Genomic DNA, 27,322 nt, shown 5'->3' on the forward strand with positions numbered 1-27,322 from the left:
AAGAAATGTCAGGAAAATGTGGATAAAATGGAGAGAAATTTAAAAAAATGTGAAACAAAGATAATTAAGAAGCTGGAAGATGAGTAATACTTGAGAAATAGTTAAGGTTTTCTATACACTCAACATACCTAACACACAACCAAGGCAATGAGAAAAAGACCCTCTGATCTTCCATGCACAGCCACACATGTCTCCACTACCACAGTTACTGTATATCATGACCTTAATTCTACTCCTCTCTCATCCATTCCACGTAAACCCTATTTATCAACCTGCCCCCTCCTCACACAATTAGTTCTGGATGTTTTGGTGTTGTCGTTTGGTAAAGAGCATGACGAAAGACTGGCATCCACGAGGAGAGGATAAGTATTAACACCCCCTGCCCCCATACCTTAAGTAATCGCTGAAGTTGAGTGCAGTACTCTTGAGTGAAGGAGTATCTATGTGAAACTTACAATTGGGAGGCTAAAATAAATGTTTTACTTACAGTACAGTAGCTAAAAATTCACACGTAATTTTTTAGTAATGAACCAGGCAGATTATTTGTTGGGCATTCTTAGTTGATGTGCAATGGGGAATGTGCTTAACTTAAGTACAATCCATATGAGAACAAGTATTTTTACTTGTGTAGCAGCATTTGTGTTCATTGAAAGAGTTGAGTTGTTTACACTGTCGAAGGCTATTGTGTCTGTAGTTTCATTACAGCACAGTTTTACTTCCTCTTTCTCTCACAATGGCCTTTTTGGAGGAAAAAATCCTCTGTTCTCATTTCAGTGTAGCAAACATACCTGCTTGTGGGTTTACAGAGATGATTTTAAATAACTAAAAGGGATGTGATATAAACAATGGGATTTTTTTCTCCACTGACATTTATAGGATTATAGTTCAGTGGGTTTTAAGAAAGTAACACAAATATTTTGATCCTAAATTAAGATTTAAATTAACTATTTTACAGGCATAAGCGTGAGGTCTTTATATAGCTTGTAATTCAGAAATGCCTTGCATCAACTACAAACAGGTCGTCTTATCTTCAACAGCCATGGAATCCACTTCTTACCCATCATTTGCTACACAATTGTACTCTTTAATGTGAACTTTCTTATTTTTTTAAAAAAGTCTGTGTTATGTGGTTGTGAAGATAGCCTTGAAAATATGAACAGAATGTAAATCAAGACAGTGATGTCTGCCTAAATCTACAGATAGCTTGAAGCAACAGCAGTGCGTGGTAGGGATAACGTCATGACGTTTAAAAAAACTAGACATTTGAACTATTAAAATGTTACCGGTTAAACGTTAGGCTCCGTGGCCTCCCCACGCACCCAGGATCCCAGCTCCATGCCCGGGGCTCAGCAGCTGCCCCCACGCCAGAGACTCTGCTCACTGCCGGCCCCCCATCCCCCCACGCATCCTGGCTGCCCCCTCGCACGCCTGGGGCTCTATTGCTGCTTTGTGCAGAGCCCTGGGCGCAAGGCCAGCAGCCAGGACCCGTGGTGCGAGGTGGGGGGGGCAGCTGGGATGGGGGGAGGCCGGCAGCCGGGATCCCGGGGGGGCAGGGCAGCAGAGAAGTCCTGCAGCTGGAGCTTAAATGTTATAGCAACTCCCATTAATAAAAATGGAAGCTACAGGAGAATATTGAGAGAGATTTTAAACACCTATAGGATTTCAAACACATCGAAAGCTATAGGAATAGCTTACCAGTAAGACTGATGCTTATCAGTTAATCGGTTAACATTTTATATCCCTAGTGAGTGGTGTGATCTGTCCCTTGCATCGCAATAGGTGATTTACTCTGCAACACCTTAAATATCAACATTAACTATTTCATTTCTGATTATTTTTGTTCCCCGCTACTGTGTTTATCCCACAATCACAAACTGTCTCCAGTCATCTCCCAGCCACCAAAATTGCTACTCCTCGCAATATTACTTATCTGATGCAATGGAAACTGGAAATGTGTGGATAGCTTAGAATATATTGAATTGAATGTGGAATAAATAACTTAAAGGCTGTTGTACTGATCAAACTGTGTATTTTCAAAATTAATTGATTAAAAACCTCAATCTTTAATGATGCTGCTACAGAATCCAGGGACCTTACTGCAGATTCAGTCCAGCCTCCATTGGAATACATGGACCTTGTCCACTGCAAGCTATGAGTTAATGCAGGGAATTCATTTTACAAAAGCTGTAAATGGTATAAAACTACTAACTGGAGGTTAATTTTCCATATTTAGGAAGTTTATTAGACTTTTGGCATATGTATAAGGAATGGTGTAACAGGAAAGAAATGTGTGTTTGAAATCTCTCTCAATATTCTCCTGTAGCTTCCATTTTTATTAATGGGAGTTGCACATGTGTATTGATAAGAGAATAGGAATTACATAATTTTATAGAACCATGCAGCACAATGTGCATGGTCTGTTTTTAGTATTCCAGCTGATGTTATAGGTGATAATTGAGGAGGAAATTGACAATAGCCTTGGATCAAAATACCCACAAGAAGATAGAGTACTTGGGTGAGACAGAAGCTAAGTTGAGGGATGTGTGTTAATTCACCCAGTTGAAATAGAAGTTACATGCTAATAGCTCTCTTCAAAAATATGCTCTTCAAACTTAAAATGCCTGCAGTTTTGAGATAAGTAAGCTGCATTGCAAGAGGATCTTTGGAACCTAAGTTTAGGGCTTGAATCTATAGTAGCAAAAGCATTGTATACTGAGAAGTGCCAATAGTTGTAAGCCACAAAGCTGGAACGATAAAACAAGAAACTCCAGGATAGCAGGGGAGGGGGAGCGTGGGATCTAGTATCCAGGTCAAAGTTTGAAGACATATTGGTGCTCTCTGAAATTACTCACCATACCAAAACATAAAAATAAAAGTGCTAACCCCACGCTAGCAGGTGAAACTCCACTGACCTTCCTGCCCTCTCACCCCCTTCATTCTTTTCTCAGTCAGGAAGCTTTGCCCTTCTGTGAAATTCTAAGGCTCTTAATTCAGAATGGAACTTAGTACTTGGACTTTGCTCTCCCTGGAAACTACAGTGGATAGCATTTCTTCATAATTTACAGGGGATAGCATTTCTTAATTTACCACCTTGAAAACTCTAACAACACAGCACATTGAATGGCTGGTCTGGATGTTAAGGCACAACCTTTGAACAGGAGTGTCTTCATGCAAACTACTTGGTCAAAATAAAAACAAACCCTCATTGGCGAGACTTGTTAGTGATCAGAGGCCACTGAAAACCACAATGCTTGACAATGTGAGAAATCTTGAAGTCCTAACAGTCAGCATCCTTTTCTTAGATGATTTATTATGGTAGCGCCTAAGAGCACTAATCATGGAGCAGGATCCCATTTTGCTATGCGCTGTACAAACACAACAAAAGCAGTCCCTTCCCAAAAGAGTTTACAATTTAAGAGCTACCCAAAGTGCTAAATCTTAATAAACACAAAGGATAATACTGCTTATATGGGGGGTTGTATGTTCAAAGTATTGCATACACATTCATCCACAGAACATCTGTGTGAGAGAGAAGTAAATAGTAGTATTTCAATTTAGATATGGGGAAACTGAAGGACAAAGAGGAAATGATATGCCTAAACTTGCACTGCAGCTCGGTGATAGAGATAGAACTCAGGACTTACTCATTGTTTTGACCACAGTACCTGTATGGTGCACCTAGAAGGGGAATGCTGGTCTTGTGATTAAGGCACAGAGCTTGGAGTCAGGTAATCTCTTTTCTATCCCTGACACTCTTTGCAAGAAATTCAACCTGCCTCTGTTTCCCTTGGTAAAATAGGTGTAATACTTATTTACTCCTGAGTGTTAAGAGGCTCAGTTCATTAATATTTGATATTCTTTTGATGGAATGTACAACAGAAATGCTTTCAACTAGGTTAATGTGATTTGATCTGCTATGTGATGCATACATTGCAGTGGTGCAACTTCAAAGAACTATTTGAGTTTGCTCTGTTAAATAGAACGGGCTTTAAAGTGAATGTTTCTAACAAGTGCATTGAAGCATTTGAAGATCAATTTAATTTAGATTAAGTTTCTCGAACACTGTAAATGAATAGTTTAAAATGAGTGAAAGGTTTATTCTGTTCACATCACACTGGAAAAAAATAATTAGCAGTGCTTCACATCCGTGGAGCTCAAAATGACTTACAAAAGCAGTGGGAAACAGCTGAAGAAATGCTAATAATTTGTCCAAAGTTACTCAAGTCAGTAGCAGAGCTAGAAATAGAATCCAAGTCTCCTGATTTAGTTGTTCTGTGTCCTACCCACGGAACCAGACTGTCTTGCCACTGAATCACACTGCCTTTTAATATATATTAGGGTTATCCTAGCTTATTAAAATTGCACATTCACTCAGATAGTCTGTTTATATGACTTCATTGGTTGTGGCAGCACTGCCATGTTTTGAAACCTTGCTCTGTTAAATCAGCACATCTAATAGTCACTTGTAGAGCACCTGTTTAGGCCAGTTGGCTTTATCCAGTTCTGGTTTTATACTTGACAAACTATTGACATTCTAGTTTAACTTGATTTTTCCAGTTTATTTTTATAATCATCTTTACTTTCACTATGCAAGCGTTGTCCTTGACGTGCACAATGTAAACAAAAATGGGGAGCTTTATGGTTTTAATTTTTAGCTGTTGTTTAATTGTTCTGTCATCATCTTTGTTAGAAATTACATGTGGAACAGGAATATTTAAACTCTGTCCAGTAAGCGTGGAGGTTCATTACTACATCTAAGATGCCAAAAAAGCCAGGGATAACTTTGTTATGGGCTTTTTTAAAGGTACAGCTACTAGGGTAGTAGCAGGTTTCAAAAATCTGAATTTAGAGATGCCATTTTGTAAAAAGTACAGTAATAAAGCTAAATGCATGTATTCCGGAGGATGAGCTGGCTCTGGGGAATGGTAATAGGACACTAAAATCTCTCTCATCCAGGTCATCAATTCAGTTTTCTATCTGTCAAAGAAGTGAGAGTACCACAGTTGTTTAGCTTATTTCGTAACCTAATTCTCCATGTTATCCAGTCAGTCATGAAATACTTTATTTTCTGCTGACACACAGTATTTTTTATGTGAAGATATATTTTGTTCTTTACTTTCTCTGTTCTGAATGCACAGTAGCTCTCTAATACTAGAAACATGAAAACATGATAGTGGGCAAATGGGAGGATTTGAGGATGCACTAACTACCTTAAAATTAAAAAAAAAAAAATGTAGGAAATTCAGCATTGTTTTTCTTATGCTTATTGTAATGTTGCTTTTTTGAGATCAGTTGTCCTTGTTTTGCATTTTTAATAGTAGTATAACACTAAAATGAATTGCATTCATATTGCAGGGCGCTACCACTGACATAATTATTATGAATGCAAGTTGATGGGACAACTTCTACTGGAAAACATCTTTCTCTCTATTGGTGCTATAAGAAGCATATAGGTGCTTTTAGTACTTGTTAAACTATCAGTTGCAAGTGTCCCGCAGTAAAGGAATCCAAACAGCTCCACTGACAATGTAGTGAAGTTTCTGTCCTGGAAGGAGATGGTTGCTATTGAATCATAGCTTTTTATTTATTGTATGTCATCATTATGCCAATGAAAACATTGTGATGCTTGTTTTTTCAGCTATTTTTGTACTAAATGCTTTACAGCACAATTAGAAAGATGTGGTCCCTGCCCCCAAAGGGTTTACAATTTTATTTTAGATGTAACCTATCAATCAAGGCAGTGGAGTGAAAGGTTGACAATGATTTTAAGACATTGTATATTTTTGAAGACTCAAAAGTATTGTTTTGGTTTTGCTTGTAATAGTGGAGAGGTATGTGAATAAAGAATTCAGTACTTCAAACACTGGGATAAAAGTATTCTTTCAATCATTCAATACAAAGACTATAAAAATATACATTACCTTGTTCCATTGTTCATTCAGTACATCAGCTACATAGACTTGCAAGATTCTTGCTGGACCTGCAAGGCATCCACAATAAATAATTCAATCCAAGTAGAGGGAAAACCTGCCCTGAAAGAGGGCTCAACCAGAATATAAATCCAGAACCCCTTTTATTCTGTGTGTTATATTCAGCAATGAGACTGTGGTCTCTGCCCAGAGATCAGGATGAACTGAAGAGTAAATTCAAAGCCTGAGGCTGCAGGCACCATAAATAAAATGATTCCATAGGGCTTTTGTCTCTGTTGCAGAGCAGTGCTGTTTTCACAAGAACCACTAATTGCAGCTTAGTTATCTTAGTAAGGGCAGACTTTACCTCTTTACCATATCTGTTTAGAAACTAATATAGTGAAAGCAGTACAAGCCCTTTGTCTTTTTATGTGCAAGAGAAATAAGCTGTGCTGATATTAATACCTTTATACTGGTGATGCTGCATCCATGTGCTTTAACTATATCTGTTTCTAAACTGATGTAGTTAGAGGTACAAAAACTGTGCGTAGATCAGCTATAACATGCAGTGTGGGTCATCAGAAGGGGGATTGAAAGCTTAATCAAAAGGCTCCAGGTAGGATGAATCACTGCATCTCATAAGGTAAATACTTCACAGTCATCGAGAACACCCTGGTACTTGTTCTTAAAAAATATATACAGTGATATTTTAATTTTCTTTTGGTAGAACATTAATAAGCAAGCTCTTAATATGGGAGTCAGTTGTTTAAATTTCATCCGCATCTACTCAGATTGATTGATTTGGCTGACTTAGTTGGAGAGGAGCAGCGCTTTGTATGTGGCTCTTTAGTGTAAAAGAAGAGGCTATGAAATTTTGAAGTAAACATAACTTGGTATTAACTTAATTTTAGCTTTTAAATGCCCAAGCAGTCTGCAGTATGCACAATGCCAGGAGTCCCAGTGGAATACATGAGAATGTACTTGTAAGAGTTTTTGATATGTTGCATTGACAGCAGGTTATTAGAAGAAACATTAGTTAAAACTTAGTAGTAGTGCAGGTGCATACAAAAGTGGTCTAGGAGAACAGTGGCCTTTTGGAGGGACATAGTAGAAATGTAATAAATATTTTGCTGAAGTCCAGGAACCATGTCTGCCAAGTAGGGATGCTTGGCATGTGTGGGGGTAGAATCTAGGCTTAGTAAAATATTAGTACAGAGTTGTCTCTGGCTCCATTGTGACCTTCCTGTTTGCCATTTCCCCGCTTCCTGTTGGTTTAGAAATGAACTAATAAACAAACATTTTTTTCCTTTCTGTTTTATTAACAGACTAGAGACGACTTCCTGGGTCAAGTGGACGTGCCGCTTAATCATCTACCGGTAAGAGATATTTATATGCTCATACGTAGCGGATCTCAAATTGAATACGAGCCAACAATGTGGTGCAATTGTGAAAAAGGCTAATATCATTCTGGGGTGTATTCACAGGAGTGTCGTGTGTGAGACATGGGTGGTAATCATTCCATTCTACTTGGCATTGGTGAGGCCTCACGTGGAGTACTGTTTCGGATGCCACGTTTTAAGAAAGTTCTGGACAAATTGGAGTCCAGGGGAGAGCCAGGCTTAGAAAACCTGATCTGTAAGGAAAGATTAAATATACCGGGCATGTTTAGTCTTGAGAAAAGAAGACTGAGGTGGAGGGAGCTGATAAATCTTCAAATATGTTAAGGGCTGTTGTGATCAATTGTTCTCTATGTCCACTGGAGGTAGGACAAGAAGCAGTGGGCTTAATCTGCAGCCAGGGAAATTTAAGTTAGATATTAGGAAAAAGCTTTCTAAGTATAAGCCTGGGAGGATGGACGAGATAAACTTTTGATGTCCCTTCTAGCGCTACATTTCTATGATTCTGTACTCTGCCTTGTCAGTGCCTTGTGTGAGAAACTTTTACATAAATGCTTTACAGACTTTTCTCTCTATTGAAGGTGTAATGCCGTCTCTGTACAGCTGCCATTGCTGCAGCAGCAACATTAGTAGTTAACAGGAGAGTGTGAGGCACAGCAAACTAAGGAAAAGTTCAGTGGCCCCACAAGTCACAGCAGCTGGGAGAAGTTTTCCTCCCTGGGAGTGTTGGGCCTTGAGACAGGATAGCTAGAGACTCTGCAGGCTGTCCTCCATTTCTGTTGCTTCTTTCTTAGATCTACCCCGACTATTCTGTGTCAAATGGTGACTGAAATGCTGGCCCACAGTCTGGTAATTTCTCACTTAACTACTGTAATGTCCTTATAATCATCCTCTGGCCTCTTTTCACACTGCCGCCCCCTCTGTTTGGAACAATTTTCCTTTCTGTGAGCCAAGCAAACTCAGTCTCCTCCAAACCTTTCCTTAAAAATCACTATTTTTACTTTGCTTTCCATTGCTGACCGACCCCAACTCCACCGCTCATAGGCTTGTGTTTAATCCTATAATTGTGGGCGTTGTCCGTCTAAGATCATACACCATGTGGGGCCTGGAAACTGCCTAGCATGTTTTGAGCACTACTTCAGTGCTAGTAAGAGCAGTAGCCATAAGAACATAAGAATGGCCATACTGGGTCAGACCAAAGGTCCATCCAGCCCAGTATCCTGTCTGCCAACAGTGGCCAATGCCAGGTGCCCCAGAGGGAGTGAACCTAACAGGTAATGATCTAGTGATCTCTCTCCTGCCATCCATCTCCACCCTCTGACAAACAGAGGCTAGGGACACCATTCCTTACCCATCCTGGCTAACAGCCATTAATGGACTTAACCTCCATGAATTTATCCAGTTCTCTTTTAAACCCTGTTATAGTCCTAGCCTTCACAACCTCCTCAGGCAAGGAGTTCCACAGGTTTACTGTGCACTGAGTGAAGAAGAACTTCCTTTTATTTGTTTTAAACCTGCTACCCATTAATTTCATTTGGTGGCCACTAGTTCTTATATTATGGGAACAAGTAAATAACTTTTCCTTATTCACAAAAAGAAAGGGAGGACTTGTGGCACTTAGAGACTAACAAATTTATTAATAAAGAAAGGGGTAAACAGTGAGGTGGCAAAGTTTGCAGATGATACTAAACTGCTCAAGATAGTTAAGACCAAAGCAGACTGTGAAGAACTTCAAAAAGATCTCACAAAACTAAGTGATTGGGCAACAAAATGGCAAATGAAATTTAATGTGATAAATGTAAAGTAATGCATATTGGAAAAAATAACCCCAACTATACATACAATATGATGGGTGCTAATTTAGCTACAACTAATCAGGAGAAAGATCTTGGTGTCATCATGGATAGTTCTCTGAAGACGTCCACACAGTGTGCAGCGGCAGTAAAAAAAGCAAATGGGATATTAGGAATCATTAAAAAAGGGATAGAGAATAAGACGGAGAATATCTTATTGCCCTTATATAAATCCATGGTACACCCACATCTTGAATAATGCGTACAGTATTAATACATTTGTTAGTCTCTAAGGTGCCACAAGACCTTCTTTTCTTTTTGAGGATACAGACTAACACGGCTGCTACTCTGAAACCTTTCCTTATTCACTTTCTCCACACCACTCATGATTTTATATACCTCTATCATATCCCCCCTTAGTCTCCTCTTTTCCAAGATGAAAAGTCCTAGGCTCTTCTGCTCATATGGGACCCGTTCCAAACCCCTAATCATTTTAGTTGCCCTTTTCTGAACGTTTTCTAATGCCAGTATATCTTTTTTGAGATGAGGGGACCACATCTGTAAGCAGGCTATGAAAGGCATCTTTTTAAAAAGTGGAAGTCAAATCCTAGTGAGGTAACTAGAAGTTCTTCACAGTCTGCTTTGGTCTTAACTATCTTGAGCAGTTTAGTATCATCTGCAAACTTTTCCACCTCACTGTTTACCCCTTTCTCCAGATCATTTATGAATAAGTTGAATAGGATTGGTCTTAGGGCTGACCCTTGGGGAACACCACTAGTTACCCCTCTCCATTCTGAAAATTTACCATTTATTCCTACCCTTTGTTTCCTGTCTTTTAACCAGTTCTCAATCCATGAAAGGAACTTCCCTCTTATCCCATGACAACTTAATTTACGTAAGAGCCTTTGGTGAGGGACCTTGTCAAAGGCTTTCTGGAAATCTAAGTACACTATGTCCACTGGATCCCCCTTGTCCACATGTTTGTTGACCCCCTCAGAGAACTCTAACAGATTAGTAAGACATGATCTCCCTTTACAGAAACCATGTTGACTTTTGCACAACAATTTATGCTCTTCTATTTGTCTGACAATTTTATTCTTTACTATTGTTTCAACTAATATGCCTGGTACTGACGTTAGACTTACCAGTCTGTAATTGCCAGGATCACCTCTAGAGCCCTTCTTAAATATTGGCATTACTTTAGCTATTTTACAGTCATTGGGTACAGTAGCTGTTTAAAGGACAGGTTACAAACCATAGTTAATAGTTCCGTAATTTCACATTTGAGTTCTTTCAGAACTCTTGGGTGAATGCCATCTGGTCCCAGTGACTTGTTACTGTTAAGTTTCTCAATTAATTCCAAAACCTCCTCTAGTGACACTTCAATCTGTGACAATTCCTCAGATTTGTCACCTACAAAAGACGGCTCAGGTTTGGGAATCTCCCTAACATCCTCAGCCATGAAGACTGAAGCAAAGAATTCATTTAGTTTCTCTGCGATGACTTTATCATCTTTAAGTGCTCCTTTTGTATCTCGATCGTCCAGGGGCCCCACTGGTTGTTTAGCAGGCTTCCTGCTTCTGATGTACTTAAAAAACATTTTGTTATTACCTTCTGAGTTTTTGGCTAGCTGTTCTTCAGACTCCTTTTTGGCTTTTCTTATTACATTTTCACATTTAATTTGGCAGTGTTTATGCTCCTTTCTAGTTACCTCACTAGGATTTGACTTCCACTTTTTAAAAGATGCCTTTCATAGCCTGCGGTATGAGAACAGGGCTATGTTAAGGGGGGTTAAAATGGATCCAGTGCAACTGGACCTATAAAGGGATCCCCCACCCCCCTTTTTTTTTTAACTTCACTCTTTTCTTCCATTGCGTGGCCCCAGGCTTCTCCATTTCATACCCCAAATGGTGTATTCAGGGGCTACATTTAATGCTTTACAGATGTCACTGATATCTACACCAAAAAAGGGAGGGTCTTTCTGGAGATGGGGTTGCAGTGAGATTTACTGGTGTTGGGGCAGCGGAAATTGGGCACACTGTGAAATTCAGTAGGATTGAGATTCTCTCAGATATGGGAAGATCTGTCTGTGGATAGGGAGCTGGGGATGCAGTGAAATTCACTAGGATTGGAAGCTTTGAGATTTTGGGTGGGTTCTTTGTGGACACAGGCCTGGTGGTGCAGTCAGATTCAGAGGGGTTGGCATTGCTGTGGCTGGGGGTGCAGTGGGATTTGATGGGGTGTGGAGTCTCTCTGGGGATGGGGGTACAGTGACAGGCGGAAGGTGAGGAAGGGGTCTCAGTCCTTGGGTCTATGCTGGGGCTTCTGTTTCTGCCCTCCCATTCCTGCTGCTCCCTGCCCCACTCCATTCTCTCTCTTCTGGGCTCAGCTCAGAGCCTGTCCCTATAAGATGCTGGGTGGCCAGTGTGGGACGATCCATGCCCCCTCTGGCATCTCCTGGCCCCTCCACAATTTCTAGGCTGCACCATTCCCACCCAGAGCTGCTACCTCTGCTCCGCTTCCCCATGGATGCAGGTATTGCCCCCTCCCTGTTTACTGATGGTGGGCCAATGAGTGGGCAGTACCTGTCCATGGCAGGGTGGTGCGGAGTCAGGGTAGCTGTATGAGGCAGTAGCTCTGTGCAGGCCTCAGTGACCCTTCTTGAGGTTCAGAAAATGTTGGGGGGTCTTCTACACCCAACCCCACTTCAAGCACAGGTTATAGCTCCGAGTTTCGCTAGATCTTTCACCAGCTACCGTAGTCAGTCCAAACCTAGCAATTAATTTGTGAAGAGCTTGATGGGTGAATTCTTATGGTCAACTGTGATTTCCAACATGAATATCTGCAAACACAAGAGTGGTGCTCACAAGCTGCAGCAGGCCCGTGAAAAAGATCAGAAAAGTTTGAATCTACAATATTGCATGAAATATGCAAAGTTCAACCATGTTCCAGATGAAAAATCTGCAGATGATTCTGTTGCTTTCACTTCTGAGCCTTCCTTAGCTAGTGAGGATGCTGATTTGGGTTTGTCAGGTTTGTTGAGTGCCAGAGTATCTGATTCTAGACACAGAAAGTTGCCCGCTAGTTGCTCGTTCCACTTATGGATGTGGACAATGAAAGTGGTTTGATTATTGAAAGCATGGGGCAGAATTTTGACTTTGACAAGAGAGATCCAGCTATTTGGTTCCAAGTGATGGAGTCTGTTAGCCTGTTTTTTGTAGAAAACTGTCCCATTGTTAATTTAGAACAAAACTTTTTGCCAAGTGAATGCAAAAGAAGGCAAGTATTAAAATTGTGGTTCTTTATCAAACACCTAATGGGGAATTCCACCCGTGATCTTGGTTCATGTACAGTTAGACTTGCCACCTCATTCTGTTTTGCTTCTTTGCTTTTCCTGCCAAGTTCATCATTTTCCTTTCATAAAACTGCTTTCACAAACTTTTTCCACTTTTGTGTTGGCAAATTTGTACACTAATGTTCAAAGGAATACATGGAGGCAATCACCCACTGGATGAAATTTTCAGAACGATTGGAAATGGTTCTCACAGTTGAGAAGGGTATACAAACCTGCTAACAAGTGCAGAAGAACACGTGGTGCCATATTTTACATCATCTTTTGCTGTACTTAGGATTGAGATGAGAAATTAAACAGTCCTTGTAGTGCTAACTTTTGGGGTTTACTTGAAATGCTTGCAAGGTATGATAGTGTGTTGCAAGATAATGTGGAAGCTATTAAAACCAGTACTGCAAAAGTGAGGTACTTATCACACCAAATTCAAAATGAATTTATAGATAGGATCACAGGAAAGGTATGGCAGACTATTTATTTTTGATGTGTTTAGGATAGATAAATACTTCTCTATTATGTTTGTTTGCACTCCAGATCTTTGCTGAATGGAACAAATATATCAGGTGTTAAGGTATGCTCTGGTTCTGAAAAATGGAATGAAGGTGTTGAGAGCTTTGTAGATACTCTTCCCTGTTCTGGTGTGGATATTAAAGAAGCTGCGGGGGGTGGGTGAGGAACTGTTTAGTTATGGCTGATTGCAAGGGCCACAGTTGTGACACAGAGCTAATGTGGCTGTAGCATACAACAGTGTTCAAAATCAAATTCAGCAGGTAAATCAGCACATCTTTTGTCCCATGTGCTGCCCATTCACTGAAACTGTGGGGGAAGCTGCTTAATGATTGTTCCTCAAGTTGGAATTTTTCAACGATTGCATACCTTGGTTTCTGCTTCTACTAGTCATTGGGATATGTTGAAAAAGCATATTAGCATGAAAAATGCCAAAACATGACAAGATGGTCAGCAAAGGCAGAGGGAATCCAACCCCTAAGAAATCAGGTTGAGGGTGTTTTTTATGCTTTTTGACACGACCATGTCTTCACGCAATCTTACACTAGAATTTAAGTTGGAAGGTGATAACTTGCAAACCAGAGCTTTCAATTGTTGTTTTGGCAGAAGTACGATCTACTATCTTGTCAAAAATTAACATTATGAGCAAAAAATTAGAGTCTGGATCTTGACATTCAAATGGCTTGCAGTTTACTTGATGGCCTTCAAGATGCTTTGCCAGAATTATGAGCTTCTGGGTTCATTTCATGTAAGAAAGCTCCAGCTTCGCAGACTGAAATGTTAGGAATATCCATGCAGCTCAAAGAGAAATGACCTCAAAGGAGAAAAATAATGCCAGGTGAACTTGCAAAGAACAAAAGTTCATCAGATCCTGAAAAAGTTTTCAAAACCCATCTTAGACACAATATTAACACAATTTGGAGAATAGTATGCGTACGTATGATGAAGTCAAAGAAAGGTTCGCTTTTTTTATGAGCAGGAAACTAAGTCTCAGCAGCAAAAACCTAAAGAGGCACGCTTGCAACTTATCAAGCATCTACCCAGAGGATTTAAAGTATGAGGGTTTTGAAAACAAAATTGAGCACTTTGCCAGTTTTTGTAAATGAATCTTTAAGGATGACTTGGAAACAAAGGTACCCATTGATCTCCTTAGCTACATACATGAAAGATCTTTAGATGTGAGTTTCCCTAACATGGAAACAGAACGGCGTATATTTTGCTGCCTTCCTGTACCCATGGCTGCTAATGAAAGCAAACTAACATTAATCAAGTCCTATCTAAGAACGTCCATGGGACAGGAAAGGTTAAGTGATCTGGCAGTTATTTCTGTGGAGAACTAGGAAGCAAGGCAGATGGACTGGGTTGAGCTAATAAATTAGATTGTTTCAGTGAAGGGTAGGAAGGTTCCTTTATAAAAATACTTAGTGCTGTGTGTGGTTTTTTGCTATTGGTGGGGATGGACAGATATGAGTCTTCAAATTGGACCTAGAACACCCAGGGCACAGCACGGCATGAGAAGCTGCTGAACAGCAGCTGGAGGGTTATTAAGAAGCTCCCATTCATCTAGGTGGGGTTCTTTTGGGGTGACTTACACAGAAAGGTCCTTTTGTGACTATTTCCTGTTACAGAAGAACTCCCCAAAAGCTAACAGTGAGTTTTCTACAGATGTTAGCTGCAGAAAGGAATAAATAAGGCAATCAAGTTAATGAAAATCCTATTTAATAATAGGATTAATAATAAAAATATTTTTAAATGATTGACCTCTGACTGTAGCAAATGTACTAAAATAAATTCTTTTACTGTTTTGAATTATTGAAAGGAATTCCTATCCAAATAAAACTGAAGTAATAATGCAAGTTTAGTAATGACATTCAGTATAATTTAGAATGCAATATTACTGTTGTATGAGTCAACAATGTAATACTGTTGCAAAAAAAAGTGCACGTAATTCTGGAATGTAGTAGCAGGAGTCTGTAAGCAAGACACAAGAAGTTATTCTTCCACTCTACTCAGCACTGACAAGGCCTCAGATGGAATACTGGGTCCAGTTCTGGGTATCATACTTTGGGAAATATGTGGACAAGTTGGAGAAAGTCCTCTCAAGCAAAAATGATTAAATGATGAACTATGAAGAAAGATTGAAAAAACTGGGTTTGCATAGTCTGGAGAAGAGAAGACTAAGTGGGGGCATAACTGTCCTTAAGTATGAAAAAGTTTCTTATAAAGAGGAGGGTGATAAATTATTCTCCTTAACCCTTGAGGGTAGGACAAGAAGCAATGGGCTTAAATTGGAGCAAGTGAGATTTAAATTAGACATTAGGAGAAACTTCCTAACTGTAAAGGTAGTTAATCAGTGGAACAAATTACCTAGAGAGATTGTGGAATCTCCATCATTGGGGTAGGTTAGATTTAGGGTAGGTTTAAGAGTAGGTTAGACAAACACCCGTCAGGGATGGTCTAGATAATACAGTAACTCCTCGCTTAACGTTGTAGTTATGTTCCTGAAAAATGTGACTTTAAGCGAAACGATGTTAAGCGAATCCAGTGTCCCCATAAGAATTAATGTAAATAGGGGGGGTTAGGTTCCAGGGAAATTTTTTTCACCAGACAAAAGATTGTATACACGCATGCAGTATAAATTTTAAACAAACAATTGAATACTGTACACAGCAATGATGATTGTGAAGCTTGGGTTGAGGTGGTGAAGTCAGAGCACGAAAGAGGGTGGGATATTTCCCAGGGAATGCCTTACTGCTAACTGATGAACTAGCACTCGGCTGAGCCCGCAAGGGTTAACATATTGTTGTTAATGTAGCCTCACACTCTACAAGGCAGCATGAATAGAGGGAAGGGAGACAGCATGGCAGACAGAGACACACACCCTGTGTGTGGGAAAGAGAGAGATGTGCATTGCCCCTTTAAATATGCTGACACCATTCTAAGTACATTGCCTTTAAAAAGATCAGGAAGTTGTGATCAGGAAGCTGCTGCCAGAAAGCTCAGCAAGCTCTCTCCGTCCTGAGCCCTGTCCTGTCCCCACCCTGCTCTATATGGAGAAGGGGTAAGCAGGGGGCAGGAGTTGGGGGGGGGGAACACCCTGACATTAGCTTCCCTCTTCCCCCTTTCCCTGCACTGCAAGCAGGAGGCTCCCAGGAGCAGCTCCAAGGCAGAGTGGGGAGGGACAGCTGAACTTCTGGCAATTGATAGCCTGCTGGGCGGCTGCTGCACAGGGAACTTAGGGGAGCAGGTATGGGGGCTGCCAGTGCACCCTGGTTCCAAGCCCCCACCAGTTAGCTGCAACGGGCTGCTCTTCCTGTAAGCAGTGGACAAAGCAGGCGGCTGCCAAACAACGTTATAAGGGAGCACTGCACAACTTTAAATGAGCATGTTCCCTAATTGATCAGCAACGTAACAACGAAACAAGGTTAACCGGGACAACTTTAAGTGAGGAGTTACTGTACTTAGCCCTGCCTCAGTGCAGGGGACTGGACTAGATGACCTGTTGAGGTCCCTTCCAGTCCTACATTTCTATGATGCAGTGATTCTATTTTAGAAATTGTGAATAATAATACAAAGTCTGTGCTAGCTGTGCAATCTAGAACATTCTTTATAAATAACCCATAGCTTTTAATATATGGTAATGTGTAATTACTACATTTCTGTAGTTAGAATGTAGTTGCCTAATTTTTGTCACATTATAGTTCAATGAATGAATGCATTCCAGATTTTTTAAAACTTAGCTCAAATATTTGGGATAGTGGTGCAAAGAAGTGTGATTAAGGAACCCGTATGAGGATGGGGTGAGGAGAGGGTGCACTTTTTTTTTTTGAGGTTGCAGGTTGTAAAGGTTTGAGAACCCCTGTCCCTCCCTTCCTGTGGCATATGGCATTAATTTCCAGGTATGCTTTATGAAACATCAGCCCGTATAACTGTACTTTTACCTGAGTGTAGCTTTTATGGCACTTGTCCAGAACTGAATATGTCCAAGTCTCAAACACTGAGAACAATGTAACTTTTCTGTCCTTGTGTTTATTATTTGGACTCTTTGATTAACTGTACACTGGCTAACTGGTGACCATTAACTGTAGCTTCTGTGTAAGCTTCAGTTTCACAGAGTCATATTCCCAAAGCCACAGATAATCATAGTGCTGTATTGACACAGTATTGTGTCCTTGTCATTGATTGTCATGAAACAGACAGATGAAAGTCTTCCCAGTATGACCCATAAATCCTTATGGAAAAACTACTTGAGCTGTTGAATTGCTCTAACAAAATCAGGTGTTGTGTTTCATTGATTTCATTGTCGACAGTCACCTATTGTAGCTGAAAGGCTTGTATTGTAACTTAATTCTATAAGATTCCAGTTATCTATTTGTTTCCTTCCAGCCATCATGGGGCTGCACATAGTCTCCATGCAGCAGTCTAAATTCAGACGTAAATTATATATAGTCCCCATTTAACCATTAAATCAACGGTGAAGTTTGGCTCCCTTTAATTCTCGTAGCATATTCAACCTGTTGATGTGGTTATTGTGCCCCTCATTCCTTCTATGTAAGCTGCCCCCTGTACATATGGAAACTTGGAGACTGGAAGCTTTTCAAAATTTAGAAACTAGTAAATGAATCCCAGGTGTAATTCTGGCCCCACTAAAGCCAATGGAAAAACTCCTGTTCACTTCAGTGAGGTCTGGATTTCACCTCTGATACTTTAAAGGGCCTCATTTAGAGCTGGCCCTTTAAGAAAACAGGCTGAGCAGGCGTTGTTCAAATGTTTAAGAGGCTATCAGTGAGAACAGTGGAAGAGCTGGATTAGCCATTGAAAGACAGCGAGATTTGCTTCAGCACTTATAATAGATGGATGCATCTGAAGAAGTGGGTTTTACCCACGAAAGCTTATGCCCAAATAGATCTGTTAGTCTTTAAGGTGCCACACTCCTTGTTGTTTTTGTGGATACAGACTAACACAACTACTCCCTGATACTTAATAGATGGAATGGCACTCGTACCCTGTTGTGATTGGGAGTGAAAAGAGGTCCCTTACAAGGTAACATAATGCCAGTGGCAAGACAGGAAGACAGACTAAACAGCCTTCCCCAATCCCACACACACAATGCATTCAGCCACTCACTGCTGTGGGATGGAAGTCTTCCTTCTCAAGGAAACTTGGTTCTAGTAGATAAATGCAAGTGGGGATTCTCTCACAGGAGGTTTCCAACTTGCTAAGCGTTGCCACAGACCTCTTTTTATCTTTGAGGTCTGCTATGGCTGGACTCCTTTTGCCTTAGGTTTCCTGGATGGCCAACCTACCAATCTTAGTAACTTCCTTTGGAGCAATTACTCCTCAGAAATGCTGGAGATATTGTGCTGGGTCATAGAGGAGGGATGCAGCAAGGGAAAATGTCAAATGGCTGAAATTTAAAACTCTGAAAAGTGGCTACCCACTACTAGCACTATAGTGTTAGAAGGTGTTTTGCTCAGGACCAGCCTAGAGAACTAGCAAAGTGGTAGGCCACAGAGTGCCCCACTTTCCTTACAAATTGTGCAACTCAGAACTTGACCCAGTCTCCCAATCCAGCAATAGGACTGGAGGTGTAAAAAACTCATGATCTTTTTTGTAGCTCGCGTCCTCTCTTGGTCAGGGCTCTGCACATTGAAGAAGCTATCTTTCTTTAATATGTGAGTTAAATATGTGTTTTCATGCAGCTTTTGTAGTCCCTATTCACTATATAATACAGCTTTTAAATACATTTCTAAGCTATTCCAGTCTTGCACACAGTAACAGTTTTGGAGTGGCAGGGGAATGAATTATTTGAATATTTACATCATAGGTGGAGTCATTCCAGTTGGATCAATATATATGACTGCCTATTTATCACCATTTATTGATCCCAGAAAATCCAGGGTTTTTTTTCAGTAAATATTTATGCCTAAAACAAATTTTCTTTTGCTTTTTTTTGTTTGTTTGTTTGCCTTTTTGTGCTCCTGATATTCTGCCAGCTATTATTTCCCTATTTTAAATTGACTAAAAGTGAAAATGTCAAAAATTGAGAGCCCAGGGCACAAAAAGCTTGGGTCCCACCATTTTTTTTTATTTTCTGCATAAATAAATGTTTATAAATAAATCCGTATTCCATTTTCGGTGACTTTCTATCCATTAATGTTTGTAAATAAAGCAAAGTAACCCTGTATTTTATATCTTAAGATATGTTTGACTGATACAATAACGTGTAATTTCTTGGTTGCAATCCTGACATTATTTGAACATACATTTGGATTTAATAAATACTATATACCTTATCCTTGTATTAACTTACGTCATATATGAGGGTATAGTTTTCAGTTGGTTTATGTTTTAATGTATGAACTGTGATAGACCCAGGCCAGTTGGGTGTAGCAGAAGGCAGATATACTGGCCACTGGATTAACAGTTTTCTGATCCCTGACTGACCAGAGCAGGGAACAGATAGCGCGGGACCCACGGGGACAAGGTCAGAGCTCTGCCACAGAACATAGTATTGCATGAAAGTGACAAAAATTTACATGAACTAATTCCTATGCTATGTATTATAGGAACGGGGTTTGATATCTATTTTCAGTATTCATATTTAGCAGGAGAGGGATATGTGTGTTCCATGTTGAGATATTACATGCTATTCATTATGAGTTCATTATTTTTTAAAGGTGAGGTCTTGGGTCATAACATTGTTAAATGGCTTCTTTTATGCTAAGTAGTTGGAAGATTACAGCGTAAGTTGTAAAGTTGCTGGACGATCATGTATTCTGATATGAAAAATGATAGCACTTTTAGACCTAACAGCACATGTACTGTAATGTGTGGGCAAAGGTTGTCCTTTATAGGTGTATATGGCAAAATACAATTTAGATGTGATAAACCCCACTGTTATAATATGTTTCAGAGTAACAGCCGTGTTAGTCTGTATTCGCAAAAAGAAAAGGAGTACTTGTGGCACCTTAGAGACTAACCAATTTATTTGAGCATAAGCTTTCCTGAGCTACAGCTCACTTCATCGGATGCATACTGTGGAAAGTGTAGAAGATCTTTTTATATACACATATTTTTTCATGCTTTGTGTGTATATAAAAAGATCTTCTATACTTTCCACAGTATGCATCCGATGAAGTGAGCTGTAGCTCAGGAAAGCTTATGCTCAAATAAATTGGTTAGTCTCTAAGGTGCCACAAGTACTCCTTTTCTTTTTACTGTTATAATATGTAGTGTAATATCATACAAGATATTATAGAGCACATATGGTGTGGACAATCACATGGTATTTTTACATTCGTTTTTAGTAGCATTAGTTAGCCAAAATTAAAAATAAAGAGCGAGAGCTGACAGAGGCACATATTGTGTAAGTTAGTGTGAAGAGGCATTAGCTACTCCCAGTTCTCTCTCCACAATCAGTAAGATCTCTCAATACAGTGTTACCCTGTGCATGGCTAAGATTCCAGACTCTGTAATCGTGAGTTATCCACATGCCTTGTAATAAGGTATCAATAGTAATTTGATGTTAAAGGAACCACATAGAAGATTTGACAAATGAAATGATTATCAATTTTTTTCTCATTAATTCTTTCTTTTATTACTGAAAAGCATCATAGTAAAGTTTAAGAGTTCTTTGATTAAGTTTTCATCCTGTCTGTTCTGTTGACTTGTTTAGCACGTCTCTGGACTTCAACTTTGCCATCTACAAGATGAAGCTAATAAAGCAGAGTTCAGGACTTATGTTTACATTCTCTATGCCACTCAGTGTGGTAAAACATTATAGAAGTGAGGAGTGATAAATCTAATCTCTATACATATTTTAGAATTCTGTCCACTTTTTAATTCTTTCTTCTTTAAAAGAAGGAAATATGTCTCTTATAGGAATTCAGTGGAAATGGAATGCAGGAAATGACTTGCAGGAAAGGAGGACTTTTCAAATGAAAAAACTGCATGGTACTTTAATTATAAACCCTGAAGGAATTAGTGTGGAGTTTTTTTAATCTTTGAATATTGATCAGTGACTTTTTACCTTTTTTGCAAATACAACACACGAGACCTTGAATTTACAGTTGGGAATGGGAATCAATGCTCCTTGGTCTGCTTTCCAGCTGTATGGTTCTATAACGACCATGGACAAATCAGTTGAACCCAAGGTTTCAGAAGTGTCCATTAATGTGGAGTGCCCAGTTGGAGATACCTGTAGTGCTCCCTCGTTCTCCAGTCCGGATGGAGGCCACTCTGCCTCGTTCTGTTCAGGTTCAGTCCTCAGGCTTGGGTCACGTCGGGGGGTGAGCTGTAAACAGTCTAGAGCTCTGGGTCTGTCTGACAGAGGCAAACAGACAACAACAGTCTGGGGCTCTTGCCCCGTGGTGGGCAGCGCCCGGCATAGTCTCTAGCTCATAGCCCCTCAATGGGGCTGACAACACTTAACAGTTATCCTTTGGCTGGGCTGGTAGCAGGCTGTAGCCTCAGCCTCCCAGCTCAGGCAGCCAGCAAATACACCAAGTCAATAAGCTGTAGCTCTTTGGGCGGGGCAGAGCAGGGAGCAGGCTTTAGCTTGGGCTTGTGGGCTCAGGCAGCCAGCCAGCAAACAAACACAGTCAATTAGCTCTGGTCCTTTGGGTGGGGCAGAGCAAGGAGCAGGCTGCTCAGGCAGCCAACAAACACACACAGTCTTGGAGTTCAGGTAAGGGGGAGCGCCCATACAGTCTAGGGGCTCTGAAAGGGGTTTGCACATCCAGCAAGCAGTCTAGGGTGCTAGCAGGGAGGTTCACAGAGCACAGGCCTCCTGGCCTAAAGTGGGGAGTCTGCCACCCCGGGGTTGGGATGGCAGGGGGACGCGGGCCCGCCCTACTCCACCGCGTTCCAGCCCAGGGCCCGAACAGTGGCAGAGTGGTCTGTCACTGGGTCGGCAAGGTTCCAGCCACAACACGCCAACTGAGATGCGGTCAGCCCTGTAGCCAGCCAGTCGTGGGCTGCCCCTGGGCTACATCCTACCTCCCCAGGGTTTGGTACCTCTAGCCTCCACAGGTTCTCAGGCTCCTCGGGGTATACGGCCGCTGGTAGTCCTGGCAAGTCCTCGTCTGTGTTCATCTCCTCTGGGGACAGGGCGCGGCAGGGTACAGGTTCTGCTCCTGGGTGCTGCAGCAAGGCGGAGGCATCTGTCTTCTCTGCTGGCTCCAGCCCAACTCTGCTGCAGAGCCTTCCTTTCATATTTCCTGCCCCGCCCTGGTACTTCTGGCGAGGGGGGTGTGGTGGGGTGGGTTTGGCTCCACCCACCAAGGGGAGTGTAGTGCTCCCTCGTTCTCCAGTCCGGATGGAGGCCACTCTGCCTCACTACAATACCCGTCTGATTTTTGGAGATGCTGAAGACTTGGAGCTCTTATGGTCTTCAAGTGGAGTTTTGGGAGCCCAGCACTCCTGGAAATCAGATTTGAGCTAGCTCTGTGTGAGCGGACAACTAGTGTACAATTACAGTATTGCCAACCCCAAGCGTACAAAAATCTTGAATCAGGCCCTCAAAATTCATGAGTTTAAAAAAAAAAACAATACATTTTTGGTTCTCATTTGACTTCTGGTTTTTGAGTTTTATGGTTCATGTTCCCAAGCTTTTCTACAACCTTAAAGGCTAGAATCTTGGAGGGGTAGGGAGGATGTTAAATGAAAGATGAGATTCTCTTGTAAGCAAAAGACTCCAAGAGCTACAGCTTTAAGAAAACCAGCAAATATCATGACATTCATGATAAAATTAGGAGAATTGGTAACATTGCACATCAGAAAATGTAACCTCTGTGCTTGGTGTTACTTAGCTGCCTTGTGGATTTGTTGAGAGACTTAGATGTCTTTGTGATGAGCTGTGAAATCCTGAAATGAAAGCTAATTTTATAGCTGAATAGTGTTTTATTAACCTTCTTCAAAGGGGTGAGAAATGTTATTCATATATTTATGCAGCTTCTTCTGGCTGAAATCAGAGCACAATGCACTGTAATTTTAAAACATTACTGTTAGGTGGCTGGAGCAAGTTATAGTGAGTTGTTTTACTCAGATTTTTTTTCTTCCTCTCTTCACTGATTTGTAAATATTTCAATAGTGTACATAAATGATTGCTGGTCCAACTTACTGTTGGTGTTTATAGCGACATCTAGTGGACCTATTATTCAATAATATGCAACACCTATAAATATCACCTCTTACTGGTAGACCAGCGCTTCCTTTGACTTTAATTTATTCAAACATGTTTTTCAAGTGTTTCTAGTAAACCCTTATAACAAATGTAGTGTGTATTTGTGTATTCTTGAGAGTCAGCACTTCAATTTATTTTTTTTATGACTTTAGACAGAAGACCCAACCATGGAAAGGCCATACACATTTAAGGATTTCCTTCTCAGACCAAGAAGGTGAGGGGTTTTGTATCCAACAAAAATTCTGTTTAACTAACTTAGTAAAGAAATGATACTTTATTTTTAAAATAATAGTGCTTGATTAATCTCCTTTGTTAATATTGTCTTGTTCTTTAGCCACAAATCTCGGGTAAAGGGTTTCTTGAGACTGAAAATGGCCTATATGCCAAAAAATGGAGGACAAGAGGAAGAAACTAGTGAACAAAGGGAGGAATCTGAGGTAAGAAATTTCGCTTATTTCCCTTACTATTTCCCCCCAGTCCCGTATTATAACCATGTTGAAGTTTTTGGGCTCATTAAAGACCAGGTATAAATCTCAACACAATGCCATCCTGTAGTACATGGAGGAAGGGTAAATGATGATTTTTGAAGAAATCGACTAGAGGAAATTACTGGTTTATTTAGTCTCCTCTGCCTTTGTCATGAGTCATTTCAAGTCAAGGCAATTATTGTACATTTTGCTGTCATCAGAAAAATAATGTATTTAAGACTCCTTCCTCCAAAGAATCTACTTAATTATAAGATTTTTATCTTGATTAGACAAATGAAGTCTGTCTCAGTTTATTATATTTGTGTCTTTTTGAACCTGGCAGTTTTTCTTCCTTTAGTGCCCAGATAAGGTGCACTAGCTGGCACCCCCTCACCTACCCAATACCCCTCTTTCACCCCCCCCTCCAAAAAAAAAAATACCCCTCCTGCACTGAATTTTCGTTAAGTGCTATATTTCTTTATTTTTGGTCCGTTTTTATTGCTAATTGCTTAATTTAATTAAGTTTTTGCTTTATTTTCCACCAAAAAGGAACCTTTTTCCACAGCCATATTTTCACGATGAAAGCAAGCATCTTTTTGTTTGTTGTATCATTTTAGTGTTCACCTTTCTATTACAAATAATTTTAAAATGAACTTACTATGTTCTCTTTGATTTTTACTCTTTTTCATTCTTTCGTTCACTCCTCTTGCTTTTCCTTTTTAAGAGCATGTATCTACACCTCTTTTTGCTCCACTGTTTATTCCCTTGGTCTACTTTTGAGGTCACATTTTTTTTAATATTAGTTACCTTCATAAATAATTTTAGAAGGATTAATAAATGATTAATAGATGCCATATGCATATGTACAGACATAAGTCATACATCTTATGCATGGTTAAAGGATATCAGGAGAAGGTGTTATAAAAGCAATCCATAAGTAGCCTGTTGACCAGTGGACTCAATAATAATTGATTAACCATTGATTAAAACATTTACAATTTATTATCCCTTTATAAACTGTTTCTTCAAGGAACCCTAATATAAAGTGTGGCCAATTTTAAGTACCACTACTTCTCTTCTTCTTCTTTCTACTTCCTTGTTCCTGTCATTTTTCCTGGTGCAACTGTTCTCACTCTTCTTCCCATTACTTCCTTCTCACTCTCATTTCCTCTACTTCCACACTCTCATTCCATCTTACTCCATCACTGTGTTGTCTATCCACCATTCTCATTCCCTCTCATTTTTCCACTCTTTTCTTCTATGGTGTCCTCTTACCCCTTTCCCCACTGCACTTGCTTTCCTTTTCTGGAGTCCGGGCATCATTGTATTTGGCTCAGTGAACATCTCTGCCCATTGTGAAACTGCATTCAAAAAAGCTAACTATGTTAAGAAATGGGATGGGGAATAACACCTGAAACATTAGAATGCCTTTATACTTTTATATTAAATCAATGGCATGGCCTTACCTAGAATACTGTGTTCAGTATTAGTCACTCAGTCTCAAAAGGATAATGCAGAACTGGTGAGGGTTCAGAGAAGAGCAACAAAAATGATCAAAAGGCTGGAAAAACTCCCATATGAAAAGAGTGAAAAAGGATTTGGAATGTTAACCTTAGAAAGGAGGTGAAAAATAGTGGACATGATAAAAGTATATAAAATAATGACTAATCTAGAAAGGGTAGATTAGGAACTTCTGTTCTCCCTCTCTTCCCTATCTCATAATACAAGAACAAGGGGCATTCAATTGAGTTAAAAGGTAGAAAATTAAAAACTGGTATACGAAAATACTTTTTCACACAACACATGACTAATCAGTGGAACTCATTGCCACAGGAACTCATTGAGGCTAAGAATTTAACAAGATTCAAAAAGGGACTGGACATTATATGGCTATCAAGAATATCCAGCATTATAATCAATGGCAACAAATATTTTGGAAGGAATATTAGACCTTGTGCTTCAGGATGAGACCTATGCTGCGGGATAGATTATTCCTCATCTGATTACTGCAGGGTTCTTCCTCTGAAGCATCTGGTTCTGGCCATTGTTTGGGTCAGGACACTGGACTGAATGGACCATGGGTTTGATCCAATATGGTGATTCCTGTGTTCATCTTTATCTGACAGTTTTACACCCTTCCTGCATACGTGCTTTCTCTCTTCCCCTCTTACATACATGTGTTCTGTCTCCTCTTCAGGGAAAGTTCTGACTCCCTCTGTACAGTGTAGCAATGTAGCTGGGGATAGCACAGGTGATGGCTTGGGCTAGCTGCACACCTTTGTACCCAGGGGGTCTGGGCAGGTATATACTCACATGGCTAGCCCGAGTGGCTACCTGCACTACCCCCCAGTTACACTGCTATTTTTAGCATGCTAGCTCAAGCGTACTCTCAGGGCAGGTCTACACTTAAAAAGCTGCAGTGGCACAGCTGCACCACTTCAGTGAAGATGCTACAACACCGTCGGGAGAGCTTCTTCCATGGGCATAGTTAATCCACCTCCACAAGAGGCAGTAGCTATGTCGAAAAGAGAAGCTCTCCCATTGGCATAGCGCTGTCTACACAGGGGGGTTAGGTTGGTATAACTGCATCGCTCAGAGGTGTAGATTTTTCATACCCCTGAGCAACGTAGCTCTACTGATGTAAGTTTGTAGTGTAGATCCGGCTTTAGTGTCATCTGTCCCTCCGCCCTGTGGTGAGACAATAATAATAAACTACCTTCCTGAGTGACATAAATTATGCCGGCATAAGCTTCTGCTACTTGTGGAGGTGGGTTTTTTTATGCTGATGGGAGAGCTCTCTCCCATCGGCATAGAGTGTCATCACCACATCTGCATCACTGCAGCGCTGTACGTATAGACATGGCCTAGGTGAGAGAGACAAGCTTTCGAGCCACACAAAGCTCTTCTTCAGGTCTGGAAGAGGTACTCCCAGCATCTCAGCTAAATGCGAGGTGGAACAGACTGTTTAGTAGTTAGCACATATTGTAAGAGACCATTCAAGGTAGAGTGGCCCGTTAACACTTCTGCAGTCATAGGACAAAAAGAGAGGGTTAGTGGGTTACAGATTGTTGGAATAAGCCATAAATCCAGTGTTTCTGTTGAGTCCATGATTTCTAATGTCTAGCAGAGTAATGAATTTAAGCTCCCAGGCTAGTCTTTTGAAAGTGTGGTACAGGTTTCCTTTGAGGATGAGGAGAGAGAGGTCCGGATATAGAGTGATCGCTCCGTGAAAGGTGTTCACCCAGAGGTGATGGGGTGGTGTTGTCTTTTATCATTTTCCTGTGTGAGTTCATTCACGAGCATAGGGATTGTCTGGTTTCATCCACATAGTTGTTATTGGGGCATTTAGTGCACTGGATGAGGTGTTGTGAGAGACATATGTAGGATCCATGGATCTTGAAAGGTGTGCTGTAGGAGGTGTTGATCATTGTAGCAATGGAGATTTGTGCGCAGATTTTGCAAGTGTTGTTCTGGAAGGGTCTGGTGCAGCTTTGAGTTGGTGTGTCCTGATCTGTGGGGAGCTTGCTTCTGATAATGATCTTGGAGAGGTTTGGAGGCCTGAAGTGGGAGTTAAGAGAAGATTTCTTTTGGATGGGGTCCCCATCGAGTATTGGTTGTAGTTGTTTGATGATACCCGGTATGGGTTCCAGTGGGGAGGGGTGACATCCAAGGGTATGCTGTCAGAGGGGGTTTTATTTCTGTATTGAAGCAGGT

The 27,322-nt window shown here is 40.6% G+C and overlaps 1 protein-coding gene and 1 long non-coding RNA gene across 17 annotated transcripts in view; one reads left to right on the forward strand and one right to left on the reverse strand.

Moving 5' to 3' along the window:
• The window catches only part of LOC114021686, a 45,564-nt gene extending 23,376 nt beyond the window's left edge, over window positions 1–22,188 (reverse strand). For 2 of the 3 annotated variants that reach the window (XR_006290799.1, XR_006290798.1), the window contains exons 1-2: window positions 20,988–22,188; window positions 5,922–5,980 (exon numbers count right to left, since the gene is read on the reverse strand). This is a non-coding gene — a long non-coding RNA (uncharacterized LOC114021686). The remainder of the gene's footprint in view (window positions 1–5,921; window positions 5,981–20,987) is intronic. The other variant, XR_006290800.1, reaches the window with a different exon arrangement.
• The window catches only part of NEDD4L (NEDD4 like E3 ubiquitin protein ligase), a 364,715-nt gene that overhangs the window by 243,916 nt on the left and 93,477 nt on the right, over window positions 1–27,322 (forward strand). For 13 of the 14 annotated variants that reach the window (XM_037902588.2, XM_037902589.2, XM_037902590.2 and 10 more), the window contains 3 exons: window positions 7,235–7,285; window positions 23,294–23,355; window positions 23,476–23,578. In XM_037902588.2, coding sequence (XP_037758516.1) covers window positions 7,235–7,285; window positions 23,294–23,355; window positions 23,476–23,578 — 216 coding nt within the window. Of the gene's footprint in view, window positions 1–7,234; window positions 7,286–21,625; window positions 21,645–23,293; window positions 23,356–23,475; window positions 23,579–27,322 lie in introns of those variants that run through there. The other variant, XM_043546255.1, reaches the window with a different exon arrangement.

This window comes from Chelonia mydas, chromosome 5 (genome assembly GCF_015237465.2).
Source record: "Chelonia mydas isolate rCheMyd1 chromosome 5, rCheMyd1.pri.v2, whole genome shotgun sequence".
Classification (NCBI taxonomy): Eukaryota; Metazoa; Chordata; order Testudines; family Cheloniidae; genus Chelonia; species Chelonia mydas.